This window comes from Periplaneta americana, chromosome 11 (genome assembly GCF_040183065.1).
Source record: "Periplaneta americana isolate PAMFEO1 chromosome 11, P.americana_PAMFEO1_priV1, whole genome shotgun sequence".
In the NCBI taxonomy this organism is placed as follows: Eukaryota; Metazoa; Arthropoda; class Insecta; order Blattodea; family Blattidae; genus Periplaneta; species Periplaneta americana.
This window is the reverse complement of record NC_091127.1, coordinates 59,445,391-59,470,888: the sequence shown is the minus strand read 5'-3', so window position 1 is coordinate 59,470,888 and position 25,498 is coordinate 59,445,391. Positions and strand designations below refer to the sequence as shown.

The 25,498-nt window shown below is 33.7% G+C and overlaps 2 protein-coding genes across 12 annotated transcripts in view; both read left to right on the top strand.

Annotated features, from left to right (window-relative positions):
* The window catches only part of LOC138709044 (RING finger protein 145-like), a 71,827-nt gene extending 59,460 nt beyond the window's left edge, over positions 1-12,367 (top strand). For 8 of the 9 annotated variants that reach the window (XM_069839535.1, XM_069839534.1, XM_069839531.1 and 5 more), the window contains 5 exons: positions 353-479; positions 1,741-1,851; positions 7,906-8,110; positions 9,293-9,476; positions 9,631-12,367. In XM_069839535.1, the coding sequence (XP_069695636.1) occupies positions 353-479; positions 1,741-1,851; positions 7,906-8,110; positions 9,293-9,476; positions 9,631-9,898 (895 nt within the window). In that variant the 3' untranslated portion in view covers positions 9,899-12,367. The remainder of the gene's footprint in view (positions 1-352; positions 480-1,740; positions 1,852-7,905; positions 8,111-9,292; positions 9,477-9,630) is intronic. The other variant, XM_069839536.1, reaches the window with a different exon arrangement.
* A 4,741-nt stretch (positions 12,368-17,108) lies between these two features.
* Positions 17,109-23,235, top strand: LOC138709041 (uncharacterized protein C05D11.13-like). 3 transcript variants are annotated; one of them, XM_069839524.1, is made up of 5 exons: positions 17,116-17,218; positions 17,431-17,555; positions 18,021-18,190; positions 18,507-18,638; positions 20,686-23,235. In XM_069839524.1, the coding sequence occupies exons 3-5, from the start codon at positions 18,053-18,055 to the stop codon at positions 21,778-21,780; spliced, it is 1,365 nt and encodes a 454-aa protein (XP_069695625.1). In that variant the 5' UTR covers positions 17,116-17,218; positions 17,431-17,555; positions 18,021-18,052; the 3' UTR covers positions 21,781-23,235. The 3 variants fall into 3 exon arrangements, with proteins under 3 accessions (XP_069695623.1, XP_069695624.1, XP_069695625.1); XM_069839522.1 differs by lacking the exon at positions 17,431-17,555 and having other exon boundaries at positions 17,109-17,218; XM_069839523.1 differs by having other exon boundaries at positions 17,109-17,555.
* The last annotated feature ends 2,263 nt before the right edge of the window (positions 23,236-25,498 follow it).

Genomic DNA, 25,498 nt, shown 5'->3' with positions numbered 1-25,498 from the left:
ATCATGTTCTGTTATAAACATGTGTCCATCCTATCATTTACTGAATACTTTGATCCTGATGATGAAACCTACATAGAAGTAGTTCTGAAACACCGAATATAGTAAATCTTAAACATAGTTGATAATCCCAATTTATTCTTCACATTGTAAGCATAAGTTGTTCACAGGCTTTTCCTTTTCCATTCCTAATAAAATGAAGAAATAGCGAATTCATTTTTGTAGTTACATAGTACAAGCAAAGCAATCTTACAGAATGTGTAAAATATGGAACTACGTATATATTTTTCTTTCGAAAGGATTATTTTTATAAAATGAAAACAAACTAACTACAACGTAATTACTTCTCGTTTAGGTCCATGGCAGCGCTTATGTGGGATACAGAGATGTTACGATACTGTGTTAGACGAATGTGGTCGTTTGTTCTCTGTCTACATGGAGTATATACACATCTAGATAATATTCATACCACAACAAATCAGGTAAGTAGCACCAGTTTTTATATTTCTGTTATTAAATACTTTATGCTCGACCATGCCGAAATGTAGTAATTATACACCTGGTAGTAGCCCTTTAATGCACCTCATTAAAGTACACCTATTCATTATAATTCAGTTGTTCAGCCAATGACAAATCACCTTTGTACCGTTATAAACCCGCCAGTGTCGATTATTCTTGGATATGCAATCGAAAGACAATTAGCGAAAAGTCACGAAGACTGGAAATCCAATACTGTCGCAGAAGGTTATGTTCTATTACTATAATAATTAGCGTTAATTGTAAATAATATTCAAATAAATTCATTTGTCATCTCGTTTTTCAATTCTAAATCAATTTCCAGGCTATATCAAGACTAATGTTCTCTAGGTTATATCAAGGTCAATGATATTCGTGCCTCGGAAAAAATCAATACTTTCGCGTCGCGCACATCTCACAATTCAGGTCAGTTCCGTTCGTCACATAACCATAACATGAATACTTATGAATAATTTCAAGTTAGAAATATGGTCGAGCATAAAAAGTCGTATGAAACTTGCCTATAATGGTAATTAAGACACTCGTATGAAAATTATGAAACTCGCTTGCGCTCATTTCATAAACAAACATACTCGCGTCTTAATTACTGCCATTATAGGCTCGTTGCATAATGTCCTATTATGTAAGTGCAATCACTTTTTTTTTAGCTAAACATGTATGTTGTGTAAACAGGGTTCACAATTCACAAAGACAAAGTTCCAAAAAATGTTCATTCTTTATTTGGTTGAATTCTTGCTAGTTAATGCACAATCAGGTAGTGCATAAGGGTCATGGTTTTCAATCAATTTCCATTGGTATGAAAAATCAGACCATGTTATTTTCTGTAAAATATGTAAATATTTTTTTAGAAACAGAAGTTACCCTAATGGGTGTTCACCTGCTCTCTGTGTGTGTCTGTGTGTGTGCGTGCGTGCGTGCGTCTCTCTCTCTCCCCCTCTCTCCCCCTCTCCCTCCCCCCTCTCTCCCCCTCTCTCCCCCCTCTCTCTCCCTCTCTCTCCCTCTCTCTCTTTTCCCCCCTCTCCCCCTCCCCACCTTCCCCTCCCATCCCCCTCTCTCTCAGGATATGATGGTAACATATTAAAAAGTCCTGAGCCTTTCTCTTCTCGATGACCTGAATATGACTCAACACATATTTTTGGTACAGCACTTCATATTGCAATAGCTGTATAATGTTGCAATAAGAAATACTTTTCTTTATTATTATAGATACTTTTCTTCTTGCTAGCAGAAAAAGTGTTATGTCCAGAACAGCGAATGGCTTGTTTATACTGTCTACTCTTCTACACTGTGCTTGCCTATCTACAACGTTCATTGCACGTAAGTTTAATTATATAGTACAGAACTTTTTATGTTTTAAATGCACTCAAGAAATTCAGATCAAAATGGCGGAGGAGACAATTTAAAATTCTGTAGCAATGATATATTTTGCTAAATAATAAGGGTGACCGCATTTTAATTTTTATTTATGTTTTTTGTACAGAAATCTAGATTAATCGCAACACATATGCCAACATACTTATCATGTACAAGTAAAATGTCAATGCATAAATTTCAGGGGACAAGTTGAAGACGTGTATTTCCAATTGGACTAAGTGCCAATTTTTCGAATTTTATTTTACATCAATGTCAGCATATCATATAAATGAGTTCTTTCATAGTTCAACTGTAAGTGACTCATTCGTGCATCGAAAGATGGTGTTTGAGGTATCTCAACATGCATTTGGCAGTGTGTTTTTCATTATCATCATGTTTTTGGCGCTGAGTTCCTTTCCAAAGACAATAATTGATAATGAGAGACTGTTTCCGGAAATCTAGTAATGTCACTGTTTGTATTTTGTATGATGTCATTGGCATATCCAGATGTTGATGGGCCAGATATGCAGGGTTTAGAAAGTGCCTGCCCTATCTCCTGACAATGCCGCTGCCATCAACTCTCTTGAAACTAATTTTCGGAAGTCTTATTTAATAACATGCAAAATTACGATAAACAGTCATCCAAGGCATACCTATACAAACGCTCCATAAGGTGAACTGGAGCTGTCGAGATTTCCTAGCAACGAATCTGTCGATCGCTGATGATCAGGGAAAGGATTTATATGTAAATACATATTTACTTATAAAGCTAATATAATTTATATTTTGCATTATCTTTATGTTTCACAATGTGTAGGGTTGAAAAATCCTACTTTTATTTTCCATATTTTTCCATATTTTAGAGTTTAGTACATATTTTCGTTAATTTCCATATATTTTCCATATTTCATATAAAACAGTCCATATTATATTAGGTTTAACAATAAAACAAAACAAAATTCCATTAACTTTTAAAAATACATTTCAACAATAGAGATTTAAACACATGTTCAGTAATCCCTTTAACATCAGAGTTATTTGAAAATTAGCAGTCCTATCAACAATGGGAAAGTAAGTTACAAAACTGTATTAATTTAATTTAAAATTTTTAACAGACTTCAGTTGTGCAGCTCAACAGTTAAATGCCAGTCAGAGTACACATAGGTTCAGTTTTGTAAATCATACTATAAAGACGGTAAATATGCCAAAAGTACGTCATTCAGTCAATTTAAAATCAAAACTAACAAGTTACATTTCAGAATTTAAAGAAGATGGTTTATCAACTGACAATAAAATATTATTTTGTAATTTGTGTCAGTGTGCAGTATCATCTACACAAAAGTTCCTGGTGCAACAACACATTACAACTAGTAAACATCAGGCCAACAAACAACTAAATTCCAAGCAGAGACAATTGTTTTTAACACAACCAACAACATCGAATGTAAGATCTGAGTTTAACATCGACCTGTGCCGTTCTCTCATCTCTGCTGATATTCCTCTCTACAAACTAAAGAATAAGGTCTTCAGGGAATTCCTTGAAAAATATACTCAACATACAATCCCGGATGAGTCAACACTTAGGAAGACGTATGCTCCATCCATCTACGATGAGACAATACAGAAGATAAGAGATGAAATTAAAGATAGTTCAATTTGGGTTTCCATTGATGAGACTCCCGACAAAGAAGGTAGACTTGTTGGTAATGTAGTTATCGGTTTGTTAAGTGAACAATATTCTGAACGAATTCTTTTACATTGTGATGTTCTAGAAAAGTGCAATAACAAAACTATAGTTAAACTGTTCAACGAAGCTATGGGTATCCTGTGGCCAAAGGGTATTATGTACGATAATGTGTTATTCTTTATTAGCGATGCTGCCCCTTATATGGTCAAAGCTGGACAAGCATTATCTGTTGTATATCCTAAATTGACTCATTTTACTTGTGTGGCGCATGCATTTCATCGTGTGGCAGAAGTGGTCAGAGACAATTTCCCTAAAGTAGATTTGTTGATTTCATCAGTGAAAAAAGTATTTCTCAAAGCTCCCAGTAGAGTTAACGTGTTGAAAGAAATGTACCCTGAAATTCCATTGCCACCAAAGCCAATTTTAACTAGATGGGGTACATGGCTAGAAGCAGTTGAATATTATGCCGAACATATAGACTCTATTAACAATGTTCTCCTTGCATTGGACTCTGAAGATGCAGTCTCAATTGATACTGCGAAAACAGTTACCTGTGACATAAGTGTGAAGAATGACTTAGCTCACATTCAGCATACATTTTCATGCATCATAAAAACGCTCAAAAGTCTCCAAAATAGGCACCTTTCACTATCTGAAAGTTTTGAAATTATAAATAGTACTGTGGAACAACTGAATCGTGGTAGAGGTAAAGTTGCAGATGCAGTAAGAGCTAAGGTGGACACTGTACTTTCAAAAAACCCTGGATATGAAGAACTACAAAAGGTTGTTGCTGTGATGAGTGGTGAATCAACAGTGAAGATTAACTTGGACTTATCCCCAGCAGACATTGTGAAATTGAATTATGTACCAGTTACTTCTTGTGACGTCGAACGCTCTTTTAGTCAGTATAAATCTATCCTCAGAGACAATAGAAGAAGATTCACTTTTCAGCACTTGAAAGAAAGGTTTGTAACCTATTGTTATGGTAACAGACAATAAAAATTGTGTTTTGTTGAAACTACATTGGAAGATAAGGTACGTCCATTATATTTTTTGTTTAGTTTGATTAAAATGTACCAATATTTAACGTACATAGTCATTTTTTTATAATTTTAAGTCCATATTTAATTCCATATTTTGGTAAAAATCCATATTTAATTCCATATTTTGGTAAAAATAACTACATATATATTTACATATTTCATATATTTTTAGTCCATATAAATCCGTTCCCTGCTGATGATGGTCCTTCAACAAATCCCGACTTTTCTCCCTCTCAATGGATAGAATTGCTAGATTACAAAGCCTTGTGTGTTTGACATGATTGTCGAATTTTTCTTCGTTTTAGAGCTTTGAAAAGTTTTATATCATTGCCTTAATGAAGGACGAACATTTACTAATATCCATTTTTGGAGACTGAGGTGCTTCCAATAATGAATTTGCAAAAGTAAGAATATCGTCTAAACATATCAAATAAAATAAGGTGTCAAATTTTTCTAGCTGATGTAACAATTCAGTAGCCTCCATGGCTTCCTTCTTTTCATTGCTGCCAGACAATTTTTTAGGCCCAATCCAACACAGTTAAATTGGGTCTTGAAGAAGTGAACGCATTTTTGGCTTCTTATCTTAATGCTATCGACTGTAACTATTGCTCTGGATCTATGGTTTAGTTTTAATGTTGAACATTTTCCATAAAAAACGCAAAAATTCGCTACGCCACTGTATGATGTGGCAAATATTTTACAAAATCTTGAATCAAAAACGTTTGACGAGATACCTAGGTTATATGTAACTTAAGGGAGGCAGTTTATTTAATAAAATAATCACATGTTCTTGTGTTACATGATTTCACAATATGTACTTTAGGAGGCATTTAGGCTATATAAGAATAGGTGAACAAGCAAACTACTCTTCATGTTAAATTTGTAATTACTCTCTTAATTATTAATATTTAATACCAGAAATAATTATTAATATTACAATATTGATATAAAATGAAGTAGAACAGATGATGATGATGACAGAAGCGATAATGATGATGACGATGAGGAGGATGATGATTAGAGTTCAGGATTGATATGGCATCGTATTTTCTATCTTGACCTCTTTCCCATGTTTTAATTAATTTAAGCACTTTTCCAGTTTTCACGATAAAGATGGCAGAGTTCTCATCAGTTATATTTAAATAATAATGGTTTTTAATTTTAGGTCATAATAGGTATGTCAATGTTTTGGAATAAGAGCATATTTTATCTCCAATGAACACTTGTTTAAATAATATATCATACCGGTACCATAAGATGATATTGAAAGCCAACTTTTCTAGGAATTTTAATTTTCCCAGGTATTTCTGTAGAGAATTTTGCAAATTACATGGTTACATACGAGTTAGAATTGTTGATATTATGTATGCGTTTGCAATCTTTGTTGACAAAGATTTTTCATGTTGCCTACTGGCCTCCCTACACATCTCCCACAACCCTGAACTGGTCCTATTAACGCAGGGAAGCATTTCACAGTACTCATCACTCTGTTGGTAAAATCTTGTAGTGAACGGGATGGTCAGCAATCTGCTTGAAGTCATTATTAGATTTATATGCATGAAAAGCTAAGAATGCTACTGAGTGGATGTGACCTTTGGGAGGGTTTCTCAACCTGGTTCACAAGACTCCGAAATCTAACAATAGATAACAGAGTCACATGGACTGGAGAATGCATCTTGTAAACTGACGTGATAATATTTTGCTAGCAGTCTTAACCATCACACATATAACATATGATAACAGACATCAGAGGTGTGGTTGTTATCTCTGGTATCTCTGGGCTGAAAATCCACCTATCTTAGATTTCACTCAACACACCGATTCTTCCTTATGGAGTTATGGTATACAGTAGATCAATTGGTTGCAGTTCTGCTCCTTTTGTATATGGATTATAACCAGGGAAAGGACGTTCATGCCCTAAAAACGTGAAGAATATGTATGCATTTATGCCGTAAAAATAGATAAATATGCTACAAAATATGCATTATCAGTCTGAGATTATTTTAACAGAATAATAAGGTATAGGTAACTTATGTTTAGTCTATGAATTTTGAAGTGCTTGCCTCATTGCTGAATGCTCCATTTATACTGTTAACTAAGCAGTGACGTATGTTTTCTGTTGTTATTCTTTGCCTATAGTCTCTCAGCATGGCTTTGTAGCGCGAAAAACTTCGTTCTACTTCACAAGAAGTAAGAGGGGCTTGCACAAAAGCTGTGAGCTCTTCTACAGAAAATTTTGTTGGTTTTTGGGGTGTTTTTCCTTCGAGAATATCTTGAATTTCTTTAAGTTTATAATAGCCAGGGTTTTAGGAAAGAATATTTGCTGTTTTCTCGTTTACTTTATCTCCTACATTTCCTGGAACTGATGTTAAACTGAATATTGTTCTATCGAAATCTGCTAAAGACTGCAGTAAAGGAATACCAATTGCTAACTTGAGAGGCTCCCTATGTATGTATGTATGTATTTATTCACACCGCAAATGGGTATATACCCGGTGGCAGTGGTAACTAATTACACTCAATAATGACAATTAATAATAAACACTACTAATAAAAAGAATAATTAATAATAATAATAATAATAATAATAATAATAATAATAATAGTAATAATAATAATAATAATAATAATAACAAGGAGCATCCTAAATTAAATGAAGCATGGTGACTTAAAATAACATTTAAAGTAAATCTAATTTGTATCTTAACCCTAAGTTCGAACTAAGACCCAGGTTCATACCTGCACAAGTACCTTTCGGCACTACACTTATTTCGCTGTCAACTCACTCACTGCACTGATTCTACCTGATTTCACTAACACTTCTAACCATTTCACTGTTCAAATACTTTGCACAGCCACTTCACTGACACAAACACACTTCACTTACACAATAGAGGGCGTCATCGTTACGTTCAAAATTCATAAACATAAATTAGTCGTGTTTACGAGGTTACACACTTTTAAAAATGAGAGAAAGACAAATAAACATACATAATATGCAGTTTCCCTGCATAAATGTTAAAATATGATGTTTTTATAAATAAAGGCAAAATATGCATTTTTATGCACAATAAAAGTAATATCTTTGTATTCAGAAATTTGTGATTCATGTAGATAATCTTTCAGCATATTCACACAACGATAGAGAACAAATATGCAAATGATGAACTTCTTTTCCCTAATTATAACTTATAAGAATAAAAACTAAAATTATTTCCCTTTCCCTACACATATTGTTACTTAAACAAGCTGCTTCATGTTTCAAGACTTATAAATTTCTTTTTGCAGACTCGTCACTGGTCCCAGCTCCTTAATGAAAACTCAACGGCAGATTTTCTCAAACTCACAACAGCATTCATCATTGTTAGACTAGGGAAGGGCATAGCGATGAGTATGGTTCTTCTTACGTTCACACTGCAGTTCAACCATTTGGAACCAACATATGGTTTTGTGACACTTACATTTATATACTTTCTCCTTTCTCAATACAAAGGTAAGAATGTGTTATGTACCAAAATAAAATTGATTCTTGATTCAACAAACTGGGTACAGTCTGTATGTAACTGGCAGTGGAGAAAATGCACTAGCATATCTTTTTCTAAGTAGATTCTACAACTGTTTCGGATGGGGAAAGTGCATGGTTTAATCAAAATACCTCTTTATTGAAAATAATGTGTTACTTCTCTTTTCCGTGAGACATTTTAAAACAGACGTGACTTCACAGCACACACATCAGTTTTTGTTCATTGTTTGAATGTATTATTGGTTGCATGCGATTGTTCATTTTTCTTGTATCCAAAACCAAAATGATGGTCAATGGATTCAGGAAGGTGCAATCCGATAATCTACTAGAGATAGATTCATTTATGATAACTTTCTTCTTAAAAGAGTGTGACTATTTCATGTAAGTACTATACAACAAGATAAACATTAACATGAGCTCATGAACGATATGTGGCAGAGGAAATACAATTGTTTGTATGCATCTGAAGTCTGACTAGTGTAATATGTAGCTAGTCTGAAATGTATGCAATGGAGGGGGAAAGGAACTGGCCACCCTATCCCGTTATCTCCTGGCCTAGTTGCCTCATAAGTGGTGCCTTCTTGGCATCATTCGTGAGGTTCAGATCTGTCTTTGGACAGTTGACTAAACAACAACGACGACATCTTGAACTGTTATTTCTGTTTCTTGTCATATGTCACACCATTATAGAACTTGCCATTTTCTAATTGTAAACAATGCTGGTCAAGAAAACTCTAGAGAAAACGCTGTACAACATGTCAACATAGTAATTGTAATATGCAATAATTTTATGCAAATGCTTTATCTTAACAAATCAAATTACGAACGTGCATTGTCGGATTTATATGTTATAGTAATCAAACCAATTCCAATTATAGATTACGTAATTACATTTTTAACTCTTGCAAAATAACATGTTCATAAATGAATAATATATGAAAAGGGTCTGATGATGCCACAATGGCGAAAACGTTTGTCCTCCATACTCCTGTAATAATGTTTTAAATGGCTGACTAGACTAATAGTCGTGTTTTATATAGATTAAGTTATAGACTGAATAATTCATTAATAAAAAAATGTTGATTACTTGTAACTTATCGGAACAAAATGTCAATAAAGATATGCAATTTTGCCAATTTACATTGTGTGCAGGAGCAGCAGGAGAAGAGACATATATTGTATCATCAGTCAGAAGTTTGGAACTTCACGTACTTGAAGGCTTTGAAGAGTATTGGATACCTCTTGCCATTGCCAGCAGTACAGTTGTGCTCTCAGCTATCCTAGTTCTGGAAGCCATTTGGCAATTCAACTATCTGATATTGTGCCTTATTGTGGGGTAAGTTGTTCAGAAGTAATAAATCATACTTTTTTCCTTCTTTAAGTTATACCTTGATCCCAACATCTGTAAAAGAAAGCACGAGAATGGAGAAATTGGGCTAATTTATTTCTGAAAAGTCACGATCTCATTATGTTTATGTTATGTTTCACAGGTATGCCAACATCTATGTATGTGGGCTACAAGTTCTCGATCGATACTGGAGTCCTTTTGCTGTTCAGCGAGCTGTGATATCACTCTTTCCGCTGGCCACATTAAGACAGATGGCAGAAAGAGGAGATACAACATGTCCGATCTGTCTGGATGACATGAGACTTTTCTCGGCACGTATCACTCCATGTTCACATATATTTCACGGACAGTGTCTTCGAAAGTGCATCATTCAGTTTGGGCAGTGCCCACTCTGTAAGCAGCCCTTATGACAAGTGATACATTATGAGTACCGGCAAACTTGCATATATATTTAGACAAAGTGAACATATAAAAGATGTGAAAGGAAGACAACTTTATTACGACATGCTTCCAGCATAGTGAAGACATAGATGACGCTTGTTAATGAAAACTTAGTATTGAATTTAATGCAGTCTGCTTACGAAATTTTTTAAACCAATTTTTAGAACCCACTTTCTATTCAGTTTTCGATGTTAGTAATTGGCTTACTGCATTTGTCATAATAGGCTATGTTACATATATACAGGGCGATTCAGAATAACAATGAAATAACTTTTAGAACATAGGTGATACCTGCATAAATATTTTGAAACAGAAAGTGAATAGTCGATAAAGCCTCGATTTGTCTCAAAAGGAAATTAATGTTCAGATCACTTTTGGAGACAGTGATGCATACTTCTGCATTGTGACATTCATTTGTCAGGTGATTAATTGTTTTTATGCTCGACCATGCCGAAATGTAGTAATTATACACCTGGTAGCAGTCCTTTAATGCATGTCATTAAAGTTCAGGTTTTCGATTATTCTCGGATATGCAATCGAAAGACAACTAGCAAAAGTCACGCAGGCTGGAAATCCAATAATGTCACTGAAGGTTATGTTCTGTTACTATAATAATTAGCGTTAATTGTAAATAATATTCAAATAAATTCAATTTGTCATCTCGTTTTTCAATGTTGAATTCAATTTCAAGATTATATCAAGTTTTAACGTTTATCTTACTCTCTAAATTATATCAAGGTCGTCGACATTCGTTGCCCGGAAGAAATCAATACTTTCGCGTCTGCGCACATTTCACAATTTACGAGACTGCACAAGGTCAGTTCACTCCCCAGTAACATAAGAATAACATGAATACTTATGAATAATTTCAAGTTAGATATATGGTCGAGCATAAAAAGTCGTATGAAACTTGCCTATAATGGTAATTAAGACGCTTGCGCTCGTTTCATAAACATCCTCGCGTCTTAATTACTATCATTATAGGCTCGTTGCATAATGTACTATTCTGCTGTTATGAAGTAGTCCTATGCTAAATGTATAAACTACAGGAGAGAGCATAATAAGAAGTGATCTTGATATAATAATATGATGTATTGCCCCATGATGCTGCATGTAAACTAGCGATTTTATTTAAAGAGCAAGTTGTGCTTTTAATAGATAATGACAATATTGTGTTGTAAATGTTCAATTTACATTAATAATAACAAAAAATTTAATGTGAAAATTTTTCACATGCACTCATAGGCATGAAGGATAACTTACTAAATTTTTTTATTAATTTCAAAGATTGAAGAGCATTGACACTTCTATATATTGAACTCTAAGAGGCACTGAAAAATTAATTAATATTTATTTGTTAACAATTTTGTAGATAAACATACAAACCATAAAGAGTGTGTGACAAATTTTGTAAAACATTTTTAGTTGTGTTTTGGTAATTTGAATAATACTTCCTGCAACAATTATAAGTTAATGTTAATAAATCTGTGACAGAACATTATTTAGATGTACGTTTATGTTATGTGCACAGAAGTATGAAAGAAAGGGAAAATTGTTATGTCCTTGTGATAGCAGAAAAACAATCAGAATAGCATTTCAGAGTGATCAATACTGACAATATTGCAAAAATTTTACTAGTGCACCATGAAATGTTTGAATTTATGGAGATCCAGAAAGACAATTAATCAACTGACAAATGAAGGTCTAAGTGTAGGAAGTGATGTTTACCTTCCAGTGGATATCTGAACTTTAGTGCCTTTTTGTGAGACACTGAAGCTTCATCAACCATTCATTCCTTATCAAAATATTTGTGTAGGCGTTTCCAGTATTGTAATAAAATATTTCACTGTTATACTATATTCCACGTTTTGACAATCAGATGTCTCTCCAGTCTCACAATATGTTGGCCTGCAGAAATATCTTGGTGTGGACAAAAAGTGTATTATAAGTTTTGCATAGAATTCTGTCATTCATAGGGGAGGTTATAATTTTAACAATAATAGGATTCGTAACCAACTGTATTTTTGATATAGTATTTGTTTAATAAAATTCCACGTATAAATTTTTAAATTGCAGAGTTATAACATGCTGTTAAATTTAAATTGTATCTTTAAGTTTGAAGCTATCAACGAATAGAATCATGTTTGAAGAATGGCATGAGAATGTCATTGTCATGCTATGAGTATAGTGATAAGTGAATTCTCAAAGGTGAATGTTGTTATTAATGTGTTATAATACTTTCTTTTTTCTAGTTTACAAACGTGAAAAAAAAATACATTTATCCTGGGGATGTTATAGACTAGACTGTTGTAAAAAAAATAACAGTTTATATATTTTGATATGTTATTTGGTTACATCTTGTAAAAAAATTGCAACCAATCCCAAATCATTGTTCTATGTTCTTCAAAAGAATAAAAGAAGCTTATTTAACAATGCTATACCGTGTGTGCTACCACTAGCTCTTTAAGGGATAATTTGAATATTTGTAAGTTTTTTGTCATCAAATCAGATCACCCACATTCCCATATCCTACAACTCAAGAACCCGTTTCATTTAAGGGTAATAAAAGAGGAAGCATTCCCCTTTTGCTCTGAGTCATCATCTTCATACAGGGATGAGACACTTGTGCTTGTTCTAGCTTCAGAAGATTGTTGAAACCATCCTAATGTTGGGTGTCCGAGGCTTCTTTGTCACTTTGCTATAGCTAGGGTTGTATTGTCACACTTTTCTAGCAATATTCCTGTCAGATTGTATTGCACTTTCGAGTAAATACATGGATGAATTACCAGTCTTCCACATAACCATTAACTAGTAGGACTTGGAGTTTTTGATCAAAGTTTTCTCTTCTTTGGAAAGGTTGTTTTTCATGGTTAAGAGATCTTATCTGTCCCACATTTGCAGTCGCCTAATCTGGATTCAAACATGCCCTGCCCATCTCAAACATCTGGATTTAATGTTCCTAATTATGTCAGGTGAAGAATACAATGCGTGCAGTTCTGCGTTGTGTAACTTTCTCCATTCTGCTGTAACTTCATCCCTCTTAGCCCCAAATATTTTCCTAAGAACCTTATTCTCAAACACCCTTAATCTCTGTTCCTCTCTCAAAGTGAGAGTCCAAGTTTCACAACCATAAAGAACAACCGGTAATATAACTGTTTTATAAATTCTAACTTTCAGATTTTTTGACAGCAGACTAGATGACAAAAGCTTCTCAACCAAATAATAACAGGCATTTCCCATGTTTATTCTGCATTTAATTTCCTCTGTCATTTATATTTGTTAGTGTAGTGTTTTGAAACAGAGACAAAAAAGATAAACTAGATACATTCAGTCATGTCTTTGTAATGGTATGTTAGAGCAGATGATTTGTAGTTAACACAATACATGTTCGTCAATTCAAAATCTGAGAAAATTATTTTATCTCTAATATACAAAATTCAGAATTATGTTGTAGGAAATACAGTAGAACCACAGTCTATTATATACAGTTACGAAGCTTAAATTTTGCGGGTGCTAGAAACAATAGACTGTGCCGGTACCATTTTGCATTGCCTGTAATGAGGCGATATTAGCGATCCTAGTGGTAAGGAACTATCTAATGTTTGCATATTTACTAAGTATTGAGCTTCGTGACTGTATATACTAGACTGTGGTAGAACCCCAGTAATAAAACTAAAGGGCACGGAGCTGTTTCGGATAACTTGCTTTTTTTTTTTTTAATTATTCATGAGTACTATTTTCGGTAGTGCACTAAAAACCGCGTAACACTTGAATATCACAAAAGTGAATGTACGCGGAATCAGTTGTCACCTCTCATTCAACCGTAACTGGTTCCACAATTCTTTGGGTAGGAGGTAGGTGGAACAAAAGGTATGGTATGTAAACAAAGAATAACTTTCATTTGACAAGACCGACATACTTGCGCTGTCACTACTGAACACAAAACAAGTGAACTGAAGGTGTGGAAAGCAAATTTTAATGGGCATGCATTGACAGACCTTCAGAATATAAGATGCAGTTATATTTTAGACAATACTTTTCTAAGAAAAAAGTGTATGTTATAGTTCAGAAAATACAGAATGCATTTTTGCTCCATTTTGGTTAAGCAGTTGTTTTACTGTATGTATGCATGTATTTATTTATTCACACTGCAATGGGTATATACCCGGTGGCAGTGTAACTAATTACACTCAATAATGACAATAATAAACTTATTAATTAAAAATACAATTAATAATAGTACTAATAATTAATACTAACAATAATTTACAATAATAATAATAATAATTAAAATAGTAACAGGGAATATCCTAAATTAAATGAAGCACGATCACTTAAAATAACATTTAAAATAAATCTAATTTGTATCTTAAACCTGAGTTCGAACTAAAACCCACGAGTATGATATGTTCATATCTGCACAAGTACCTTTCAACATTACACTCATTTCGCTGTCAGCTCACTCACTGCACTGCTGGAACTACGACACATTTCACTGATTCTATCCTGATTTCACTAACACTTCAAAAACATTTCACTGTTCAAATACTTTGCACTGCCACTATAAACTATAAAGCTTCACTGACAGAAACACGTTTCACTTACACAACACACTTCACTGACACACCATAATTCTTCACTGATACAACACTTCAATAACAAAATATCATTTACACCCTTTAAATACTGTGTATAATTACCGTCTATTAGTAAAGTCCTTAAGCTTATTTTTAAATACATTTTTGGTTGTTGGTACAGCCTTTAGTAAGTCTGCAGGTAAAGCATTCCAGTCCCTGATAGTACGATTGAGAAAAGAAAACTGAAGTGATTGGTTCCATGAGTCTGTTTAAAATAGATGGAGTAAATCACAATATGTCACATAAAATGTCATTGGTTCCATAAGTCTGTTTAAAATAGATGAAGTAAATCACAATATGTCACATAAAATGTCATTGGTTCCATAAGTCTGTTTAAAATAGATGAAGTAAATCACAATATGTCACATAAAATGTCATTGGTTCCGTAAGTCTGTTTAAAATAAATTGAGTAAATCACAATAAGGCCTATGCTGTTTAAAATAGATTGAGTAAATCACAATAAGGCCTATGTCACATAGAATGTCAATCACAGTGACTCCATATATTATAATTTGTAGTATTCTACCTGATAGTCCGCATTTAAAGAAGGTTATCCTCGATGTGATAACAACTATAAAAAGTTTGAATACTGTTTCATATAAAACAAAGAATCATGTTATACTTATAACTCAGGTATGGTGTTTCTGTCTCTTGTCTTAGTAGGATAAAGCTGTTGTTTGTGTATAGTCTGAATATTATACAGGCTGGTCATGAAACGTCATTCAAATTTATTACTCAAATAGGCAACCACCATCAAGAAGGGGTAAACATGCTGGTTTAACGACTTTCAATATCTAAAAGAAAATAAATCTTAATTTAATATAACTTTCATCACCCCTAATACTCCTTCAAAATGTGTCCAACATAATACACGAGCCATACAAGTAGACTACAGTATAACTTGAAGAAATAGATAGCGTTGCCGCATCTGTGGCATGCTGGCCTTCCATCCAGGCATCCTGAGTTCGATCTCTGATCAGGTCTGGGTGGAATTTGTTGTGGACAAAACCCTAGATCATATATGTAACAGATAGCTCGTCTCTATCCTAAAATCGGCAGCACTTTGAAGAGAACATCCACCAGGATCACCAGCCATCTGCCATAAACGAACATGAGATGGCAGGTGTTTTTTTGCTACAGTCGCTAATGCAATTCAAATGGGAATTATGACGTGACTCCTTATGGCAGCATATTAAACCTGACAAAAGTTGTTACTGTCAAAGTCTGTAAGGTCGAGCTATCTGGGTATATATGATGTAGGATAAAACAGACGTTGCATAACATTTTTCACAGGATATTCCCATTTCTTTAACTGCACCAACACACTTAACTTCTCCTTCATTTCATCTGTCATCTGTAATTGCAGTGAGGGAAGTGAGACAGTATGGAATATCACCACTGATTTCTCTGGCCAAAAAACATACTGTTAGTGAAAAATGACATACAGTCACAGAAAAAAATGTTACCGGTATTCGTAAAAATTTGTTTATACATTCCTTCACAGCAAATAGTATCATCTGTTTGCTTCACATATAGGGCGTACAATGGACCTAAACTGCAAGGATCCAGCTCTAGTGAAATCATTCCATGGACAACATTTCAGAGACATGTACACCTATTTAAACTAAACAATACTGTTCTCTTCTAAATAAGACTGAGATACAACAGATTGTTAAAAATATTTTACCCAGGTTACATTTAATAAATGTATCTCTTTAAATACAATTTGTTGCGATTTGATTTATTTTTCAGACTTTTCCTATGGAGATGGCCCATTATGGTCACCATAACGATTGGCTGGTTTGTTGGAATAATCATAATAAACCGTCTCTACATCAAAATGTTATAGCATATTATTATTTGCGACCATCGGTCCCCTCCCCCCCCCCCTCCAGTCAATGGTGGGTACTTCGTTTTGTGTCGTTCATCCAAGTGTGACCATACATGAGCAACATGCCACAGCTGTAGTTCTTGCTGTTGCTGTAGGAGTTGCCTTCAGTGCACCATGGGGGACGAACCACATAACACAGCATGATGATAATAGAGCAATGGTGGAATTCCAGTAGGGAAATGGGAGTACCTCGCGAAAACCTACGAACAAGTAGGCCTACCGTCTTTTTTCTCCACAAACTCCACTTGGACCGGTCGGGATTCAAACCCAGGTTACCGTGTAAAGCAACATTTTATGCTCTGAAACATTACTGAATTTTATTTAATTGAAGTTTATTTCTTAATGCATGCAGAAAAAATGATCTTAATTTAAAATGTAATAAAAAATATATCGCCCAAACCTATAATTACATATTTAATGCTAACATGCCTATCTTGGGTAAAATAGGGTTCTTGTATCATTTTAGTATCTATAAATAGATAACATAGATAAAATAATATTAATTAAAAATAAAACCTTAATTTTACATCGCCCAACTGGCAACCCTGATTCGAAATTTGTTAAACATGTTAAGAGAGGAAATTTATGAAATATTTATTTCCCCTAGTGCTACCGCAGTTTCCTCAATTTTCCACTGTTGGCCAACTTGGGGTATGAAGTATGGCTGATTTCGTTTGCAGCAATGAGTTCTTTAACTCGTTGGTTTGCAATAATTTATTACTCGATTACAATAGTGATGAAGTGTACTCGTCTCGTAGCCGGTATTGATTTACAAATAACGAGCTACAATGATTAAAAATGATTAGTAACCAATTTGTCTACCTCATAATAAAAGAATAAGAAAATGAACAAATTTCAATGTAGTTCATAGCTGTATATTTATGTTACAGTAAATCAGTTAAAGGTTTAGGTTTTACCTATATTTGCAATAATGAATAAATAGTTTAGTTTCCTCATTTTTGTTTATTTTAAGATCCTGTAGAAAGAAGGGGTACTCCCTTACATGTTGGCACACCTGGATGCCGTAAATATTCTCATACTTGTAATTGTAGCTGTCTGCTGTTTTCTTTGTGATTCATTTAATTCTGATTTTACAGTGTAAGTTTATATTTTATAAATGATTTGTTTTGGATTAAACTAAACTGTATAGTTCTATATTTTAATGATCTATTTCTCCGTTCTATGCAAACAATACTACCACGCCTATTTATGTAATGCATAATTTTACTTTTATGAATTGTGACAGTGTTTATGGTTTTGTTTATTATAACATAATATAATTTCCATTTTGCTTTTATGAACGTTCTTCATGACATAACAGCTAACAAATTTAAACTAGCAATCAGACGTGCACATTATGTACTGCGGTACATAGGTAGGATGTGCTTACGATGGTTTCATACAAAATGAATTATTCAACGAAATTCTATTGTCCTTTATGTAAATCTTGCCCTCTGAAAATCATTCGATTCAAGGAGTATCACATCAGATATGTAAACAAGTTCTGTTACAGTACTTAGTTGTTGCATTGTACTGATTATTGTGTATTTCTGATTGTTATAGCTGGGCACTGGCACGAGGAACTAGAGCTCAGAATGAATGTCACCAAAGTGGAACCAGAATCTGATGAGGAATCTCATGAATCGCAGAGTGAAATTCACCCCTATGCTGGCACAGATCAAGCGATAATGACGTCTTCACACTCATATATTGAACTGAAAAGTGAAAATATAGTAAGTTCAGCATTAGGCCCACAGTGAAACAACTGTTTTGTTTACCTTTAGTACAAGAGAGGGCAACATGTTTTAATGTCACAGCGTCATTAAATTATAGTGTTGTGAAGTTTTTTTTTATTTTCCGTTGTAGAAATTACTGAGATAAGTTTTTTTTCGATTCATATGTAATTCGAAGTTTTCAACACACCATAGTGGGTTAGCTACTCCAGAAAACACATTTTTTTTTACTCATTATGTAGTAGACCTACTAGCTATTAATGAAAAGGAAATACTCTTCTGATTATAATTGTACCGTACATGTGGTATCTTTCAGGATAATGAGGTGGAATCTAACATGGACAGCAGCAGTACACATCAATTATGCAGTGAACCTGTGTTCATTAATCTGAAACAAGAACCTTTACAAGAACCAGACTTCTTCAGTGCATATAAATGCGAAGTTGAGGTGAAGTACTATGATATTATTTTAGGAATTTTAATTGATATAATGCATGTCAGCATAATTTGATCGGGGCTGATAATATACCATAGGCTTAATTCATAGCCTAATAAAAATGTATTACCGACAGCCTGCAAATAATAATATTGCTCATTTTCAGTATATGTTGGACGAAAGCAGTATAAAGTAGTAATTAATTTTTGGGGGTAAAACTAACGTTGAGGTAGTTTCCGTGATTTCAGAAGTGAAAATCGTAGAATTTATAAGGGATTTTTTGTGGAGATGCGATTGATCGTATATGTAAGGTGTAATAAAAGCCTAAACCTGCCAAACCTAATCTGTCTTAGATTCGTATACGCAAGGGGCCAATTTTCATAAAACTTGACAATTATAAATGTGTCATTCTGACAAATAACAAGTGACGACTCTACAAACTGTCAAAATTTTTGTTAAACAAAACATTCCTCCTGTCGGGAAAAATCGTGGCAATTTTTAGAATTGTCATGCCAATTTGTCAGATTCCTGTTTCATAAAAGTTTTTACCATGACAGGCAAAATTTCACAATTTGTCATGACTTTCCTGACATATTTCATTTTATGAAACAAAAACTTGTCAATTCATTTGTTGACAGTTCTATATATTGTCATGAAATTCTGACACCTCATGTTTCATATATCGTAGGAAGTTGACAATTTATAGTACAGTAGTTGGGCTGTATTGTAATTGAGGCTATTGAATATTGGTGTGGATTTTAGGGAAACTATTACTAGCAGCAGTAGAGAGTAATGATTGTAGGGAGAACCACGCAGGACAAAGGTTATCTTATGAGGGCTTGTTCGTCATTGTTAATTAGTCTGTCATAATAAACCACTAATATCTGTTAATGTTTTGTATCCCTTTTAAATACATACTGATATTCATTAATAGAAAAATTATTTTGGAAATAATGATAAGTTTAATTACAATAAACAAATAGCTGTATTATATGATTTTTTCCCGAAATTAATTGCATATCATTTTGTTTAAACTATGCACTGAAATCATATATCTTACTTTTTGAAATTAGATGTGTAATGAAATATGTTTTGTGTGCAATTCAGAAAATGAAAGTTTATCTTATTTGAGTGCATTGTGAATCTTTTCATTTATGTATGTCTTAGAATGGCATTGACGAAAATAGATACGAATTGGAATGCCATTGTAGAATAAAACTGATTTATTGCAAAAGATGTAGAAATGAATAAGAGAAAATATGTGTCATTCATAATACTTATTTCCTCCCCCCCCCCCCCCCGATTAGCTTACAGCTTAAAATCAAATTCAGTAATGAGTTTTTTTTTTTTTTTTTTTTTTGCAGCTCTATGCAAACATATTATTCAACTGCATGTGATTTTAGGCAACAAGTATAAAACTTTTGTCAGTAAATTAGCTTGCTTTGCCATATATATGTTAGATAGACTCATGAATGAGGCAGATTTCAAACACCTCAGTAATCTTAAAGCACGACAACTGCAAAATCACAGAGCTGAAGTATGTTTTCCGATATCTAAATTAAGTGAAACAGAAGATTTGATGAATTCATTTAATAAAGCTGGAATATTTATGAACTCCAAAATTATTTTCGAGATACCAGAGCATAGAGCTGAATTCTGGTACTATTACAGAAAATCCAGAAAATATTAATTCTGTGTTATATCATCTAGACTAAGTTAAGAGCAATGTAAGTTCTGAATAATTTCAAGGAAAAATTGTTCCGGGGCTGGGTATCGATCCCGGGATCCTTCGCTTAGTGCACCAATGATCTACCGACTGAGCTACCCCAGGAACTATACACGACACCATCACAATTTTTCCTTTAATATCCACACAACTCAAATGGGCTGACAAGATGCCAGTACCCAACTTTGAGTGCAGACAAATTCTGTGTGACTTAATTTTTCCTTGAAATTATTCAAACCTGCTTTACAGAGAGCTACTACCTGAAAGCCAGATTTGCATAATGTAAGTTATGTTATTAATTTATTCCTTTAAATGATAATTTTTATATTTCAGGTGAAGGAAATGCAGGAAAGAGAAAAACAACTTATGATACAAACATACTATCACGAATCCATGAATGAAAACTACACGCCTTTGCTGGATAAGAAGTCAAAATTGAATGAACTGATGCGAATAAGACGACAAAATGAAACACCAGAGCAGAGACAAAGACGTCTCATGCAAATGAATAATTATGCAAAATTACGAAGAGCCAGTGAAAATGCAGATCAACGTGAGAAGCGTCTAACTCAAATGAATAACCATGCAAAGCAGCGAAGAGCAAACGAATCTTTAGAGGAACGACAGAGACGTCTTACTCAAATGAATTTTTATGCAAAACAGCGAAGAGCAACTGAGACACCTGAACAACATGAAGAAAGAAAGAAACGCCAACGTGAACGACAGAGATTGAGAAGAATTAATGAAACAGCAGAGGAAAGGCAAAAACGTCTCACTCAAATGAACAATTACGTTAAACTACGGAGATCAAATGGAAACCTTGGTACAAAAGAACTTTCCTTCAGCCAGAGTGATGACTGCGCTTTGCAGGAAGGAAACAAAGTGATCAGAGAGCAACAGGAGCAGCAAGTCAGGCAGCTACCCTCGACACCAAAACCACACAAACAGCAATTACAGAAGACACCCGAGAGTTTAGAACAAAATAGACTGAGTGACACACAGCAGACAGTGAGTGACATGTCAGGTCATCGTGTGGAATGGAATAGAAGGCCACAAGAAATAGGGACGATGCAAGAACATCATGCAGATTGGTATAGGAGGCAGCAGGAACACAGTACAACTACGGAACAATACAAGTTCTGGCACAAACATCAGCCAATGATAGACACACACAGACAATTGAGTGAAATCCCAGGACATTGTCAACAGTGTATTACCCATAGGCAAGAGATACAGGACCTGCAAAGGACTAATGAAGTTCTAGAAAGGAAACAAGAGTGGTTTAGGCAGCAGCAAGAGGTTTTGTGTAAGTTGAGAGAGGAGTGGTGTAGGCAACAAAAAGAGTGGTGTAGAAGGCAGCAGGAGGAAAAGAATGAATTACAAGAAGCAAAGAAATCCCATGAACAATTTGAAGAGAAGTGTAGATGATAAGAAAATGTACAAATTTATTCTTTGTAGGGCACTGAAACTATTTTAAGGTAGGATTGTTGTACAAGCTTTATATATTTTTACGTATGTAATGTTTGAGTACTGTCATATTAATGGCATATTTCATATTATTTATTATCAAACGCTTTCCCTAAACAGGGATTGCCTAGAAGACAAAGTAACCATTTACAAAACAAAATTTTGAATAGTACATAGTACGTGGATAATTTGTTATGAATATAAAAACCAATGCAAGAAAGAGAAAGAAATAAATTACAGTGCAATGTTTTAGTTGATCTGATTTCTTAACAATGCAATCAGTCTTATGTTGTTGAATACTTCATAAAGCGCTAGATAAATGAAACGTTTTGTGGATTTGTAAATGGTCAGCTGTTTCTTTGCAGGAATCTCATATGCTTTAACATGATATCCAGTGATTTTTACTTATTCCCATACGTGGATAATGTCAAATTTGTAGAATAAGGCTGGGTGCACACAGAATCAGACGTGGCGCGGTGAGACGCTACGTTTTGCTTTACAATGCCTTGTGACAGCTTAAAACTGAAAACTGTCTGCTCGCGATAACTGATTTGCTGGCTGTGTGGGTTTAGAAAACTGGCCTAGGCATCAATGGCGTCAATGAAAGAGGACTGTCTATATGAAGAATTCTATTGTATTTGGTTATTATTTCCTAAGGACGTTTAATATGCCTAAAAATCTATACCGGTATGATTGAAAGAGTCTTTAAATTAAATACTACTAATGCATTGCACAAACGTCATTTTGTGTGTTTATGACTACATGGCTCACAATAAAGAAAAATAATATATTAAATCAATTATGAGTGGTAATATAGAGCAGAGAATTAGGCTTACTACAAATTATTATTATTATTATTATTATTATTATTATTATATAGGTGGTGCTTTCATCTCATTTGCAATTTCTTACATATTTTTAGAAACCACATTATTGTCGTGATATTGTTTCAAAGATTGTACAGAACGTAATCTTTCCTGTACTAAAACAACTAATTTATCCACATCTAGCTCCATTGTGAATAATGTGCACTACACAACAATAATGAAAGCATGCAATCCTAGCCACCACCAACGCATGCGCAGTACACTGCAGCTATCAGACAGTCTGCTCGCAACGAACTTCTAGCAGTCATTCAATGTTGTCTCTGTGTGTCTCCTCGTGTCTGTTCTCGACTATCGCGCTGCGTCTGATTGTGTGTGCATCACATCATAAGAAATCAAGGGAGAGAAATACCAGCAGACAAAATGTCGCGTCACGCCACACCGTGTCTGATTCTGTGTGCACCCGGCCTAAGATTTCAAGCAGAGAAAACTGAAGTGCTGTGTTTTGTAGAGAGAGCACTGATGAGTTTGACTTGTTGATGTGATGGTGAGTTACATATTTGAATGTTAATAAATGCTTATTTGATGATTAGAGATGTTCGTGTGTGTAACAGAATTGGTGTACCTTCTAGCAAGAGCTTTGTGTTATAAAATAGGAGCCTCCAGTGTTCAACAGTTGTGTGTTCATTTTCAAATGGGAGCATCCAGCGCTGATGATGTCATTAATCTATTTGCCGAGCCTAACTAAAGCATTCTAACATAGTACATACTTGTGTTTTATTTGATAAATAAATTACATATGCTTTGAGGATTAGACTTGCAGCTTCATACGCATGGCCTCACAGGCACAAATAACATCCTATTTGAAAATGAACAGAGGGTACGTATTTTCCAAAGAACTGTACCATTATGGAATAGAATTAGTGTTTTCCAGAGAAGTGGCTTTGAAATTGCATACTGCCGAGAACAGCACGTGTGTCATTTGACATGGTAAACTGATCTGGTTGTGAATGCTGGACACCAAATACTGTGGCTCAAAGTTCCAGTTTTCTAGTTGTAAAACTCCAACATTAGGTTGCAAATATCTTCTTACACTCTTGCATCTTTTCTATATACAAAAAATTACAGCAGTCTCTACTATCTTCTGAGAAGGGGTTATAAAAACTCATCTTTAACTTATAGGCTTCGTATATTAATAAAAGACTGATATCGCTATGAAGGGAAGTACACCACTTTTGTTCTACCTATGTACTGTATTTATGGTGCTGTTCCTTTCTGACTGTAAATACCATTGTAGCATAATGGGTAGTAAGAATAAAGCTTAAGTACTTTTTCAAAGTTTGTACTTACGAGTATGAGCACTTTCTGTGACTATATACTCTTAACCACTAGAACATACTCATTTTCGTAAGAATAAAGACATTCTACCTAACGCGAATATATATTCATCTCTACAGCCTTCTTGATCGTTTAAAAGTTAGTATATACTCGTGTTACCTTTCCTCTTTGACCACATTGCACTGTGATGCTAATTTTTATTTTTTTTTATAGACTTTCACATGCTATCAGCATGCTGTAGTGGCTTGTCGTTTGCTTTTTGTAAATTTTGATGGATTAGATAGATAGATAGATAGATAGATAGATAGATAGATAGATAGATAGATAGATAGATAGATAGATAGATAGATAGATAGACAGACAGACAGACAGACAGATAGAAAATAAATTAAAATAAAACAAAATATAATAAATTACATTGAAATAATTTAAAGTAAAAATAAATTAAATCAAAATACAATAAAGAAAAACAAAGTAAATTAAACTTAATCAAAATGAGATAAATTAAAGTAAATTGACTTAAAATAACAGAAATTAAAATAAAATAATTTAAGTTAAAAAGAATTGAATTACATTAAAATAAAATAAATTACAATCTAATAAAGCAAAATAAATTATAATGAAATAAATCAAAACAAATTTGGATAATAAAACAAGTCCACACTTGTGGAGTAACGGTCAGCGCGTCTGGCTGTGAAACCAGGTGGCCCGGGTTCGAATCCTGGTCGGGGCAAGTTACCTGGTTGAGGTTTTTTCCGGGGTTTTCCCCCAACCCAATACGAGCAAATGCTGGGTAACTTTCGGTGCTGGACACCGGATTCATTTCACCGGCATTATCACATTCATTTCACTAAGATGCTAAATAACCTGAGATGTTGATACAGCATCGTAAAATAACCCAATAAAAAAAAGATAATAAAACAAAACAAATGACATTTAATTAAAATAAAATAAATAAAAGCGAAGTAAATTAAATTGATATAAAGATATATTGAATTAAACTAAAATAAAATAAAGTAAAACAAAGCGAAAATCAAATAATAAAAGTTAAATTAAAATGAATTGAAGAAATACAAAATATAACAAATTAAAATAAATTAAATTGCATCGAAATAAAATAAATTCAAATACGTACAAATAAATTTAAGTTACTGAAAAATAAATTAAATCAAAATTAATAAAATTAAAAATAAAATCAAATAACTTAAAATAACGTTAACTAAAATGATTAAATTAAAATACATTTCATTTAATTTTTTTTTTCTTTTTTTCCAGAATTACCTCACTCTAATCTACCCTATGTATTTATCTTAGTCTATTTATTTACCCTCCTCTTTCTACATTTTTCATCAAACCACCATTTTGGGTGTGTCCTATTCTATTTGTCCTAATCTATCTCACTTCTCTTTGTCCTATTCTATCTTTTCTATTTATATATCCTATCTATCTATCTATCTATCTATCTATCTATCTATCTATCTATCTATCTATCTATCTATCTATCTATCTATCTATCT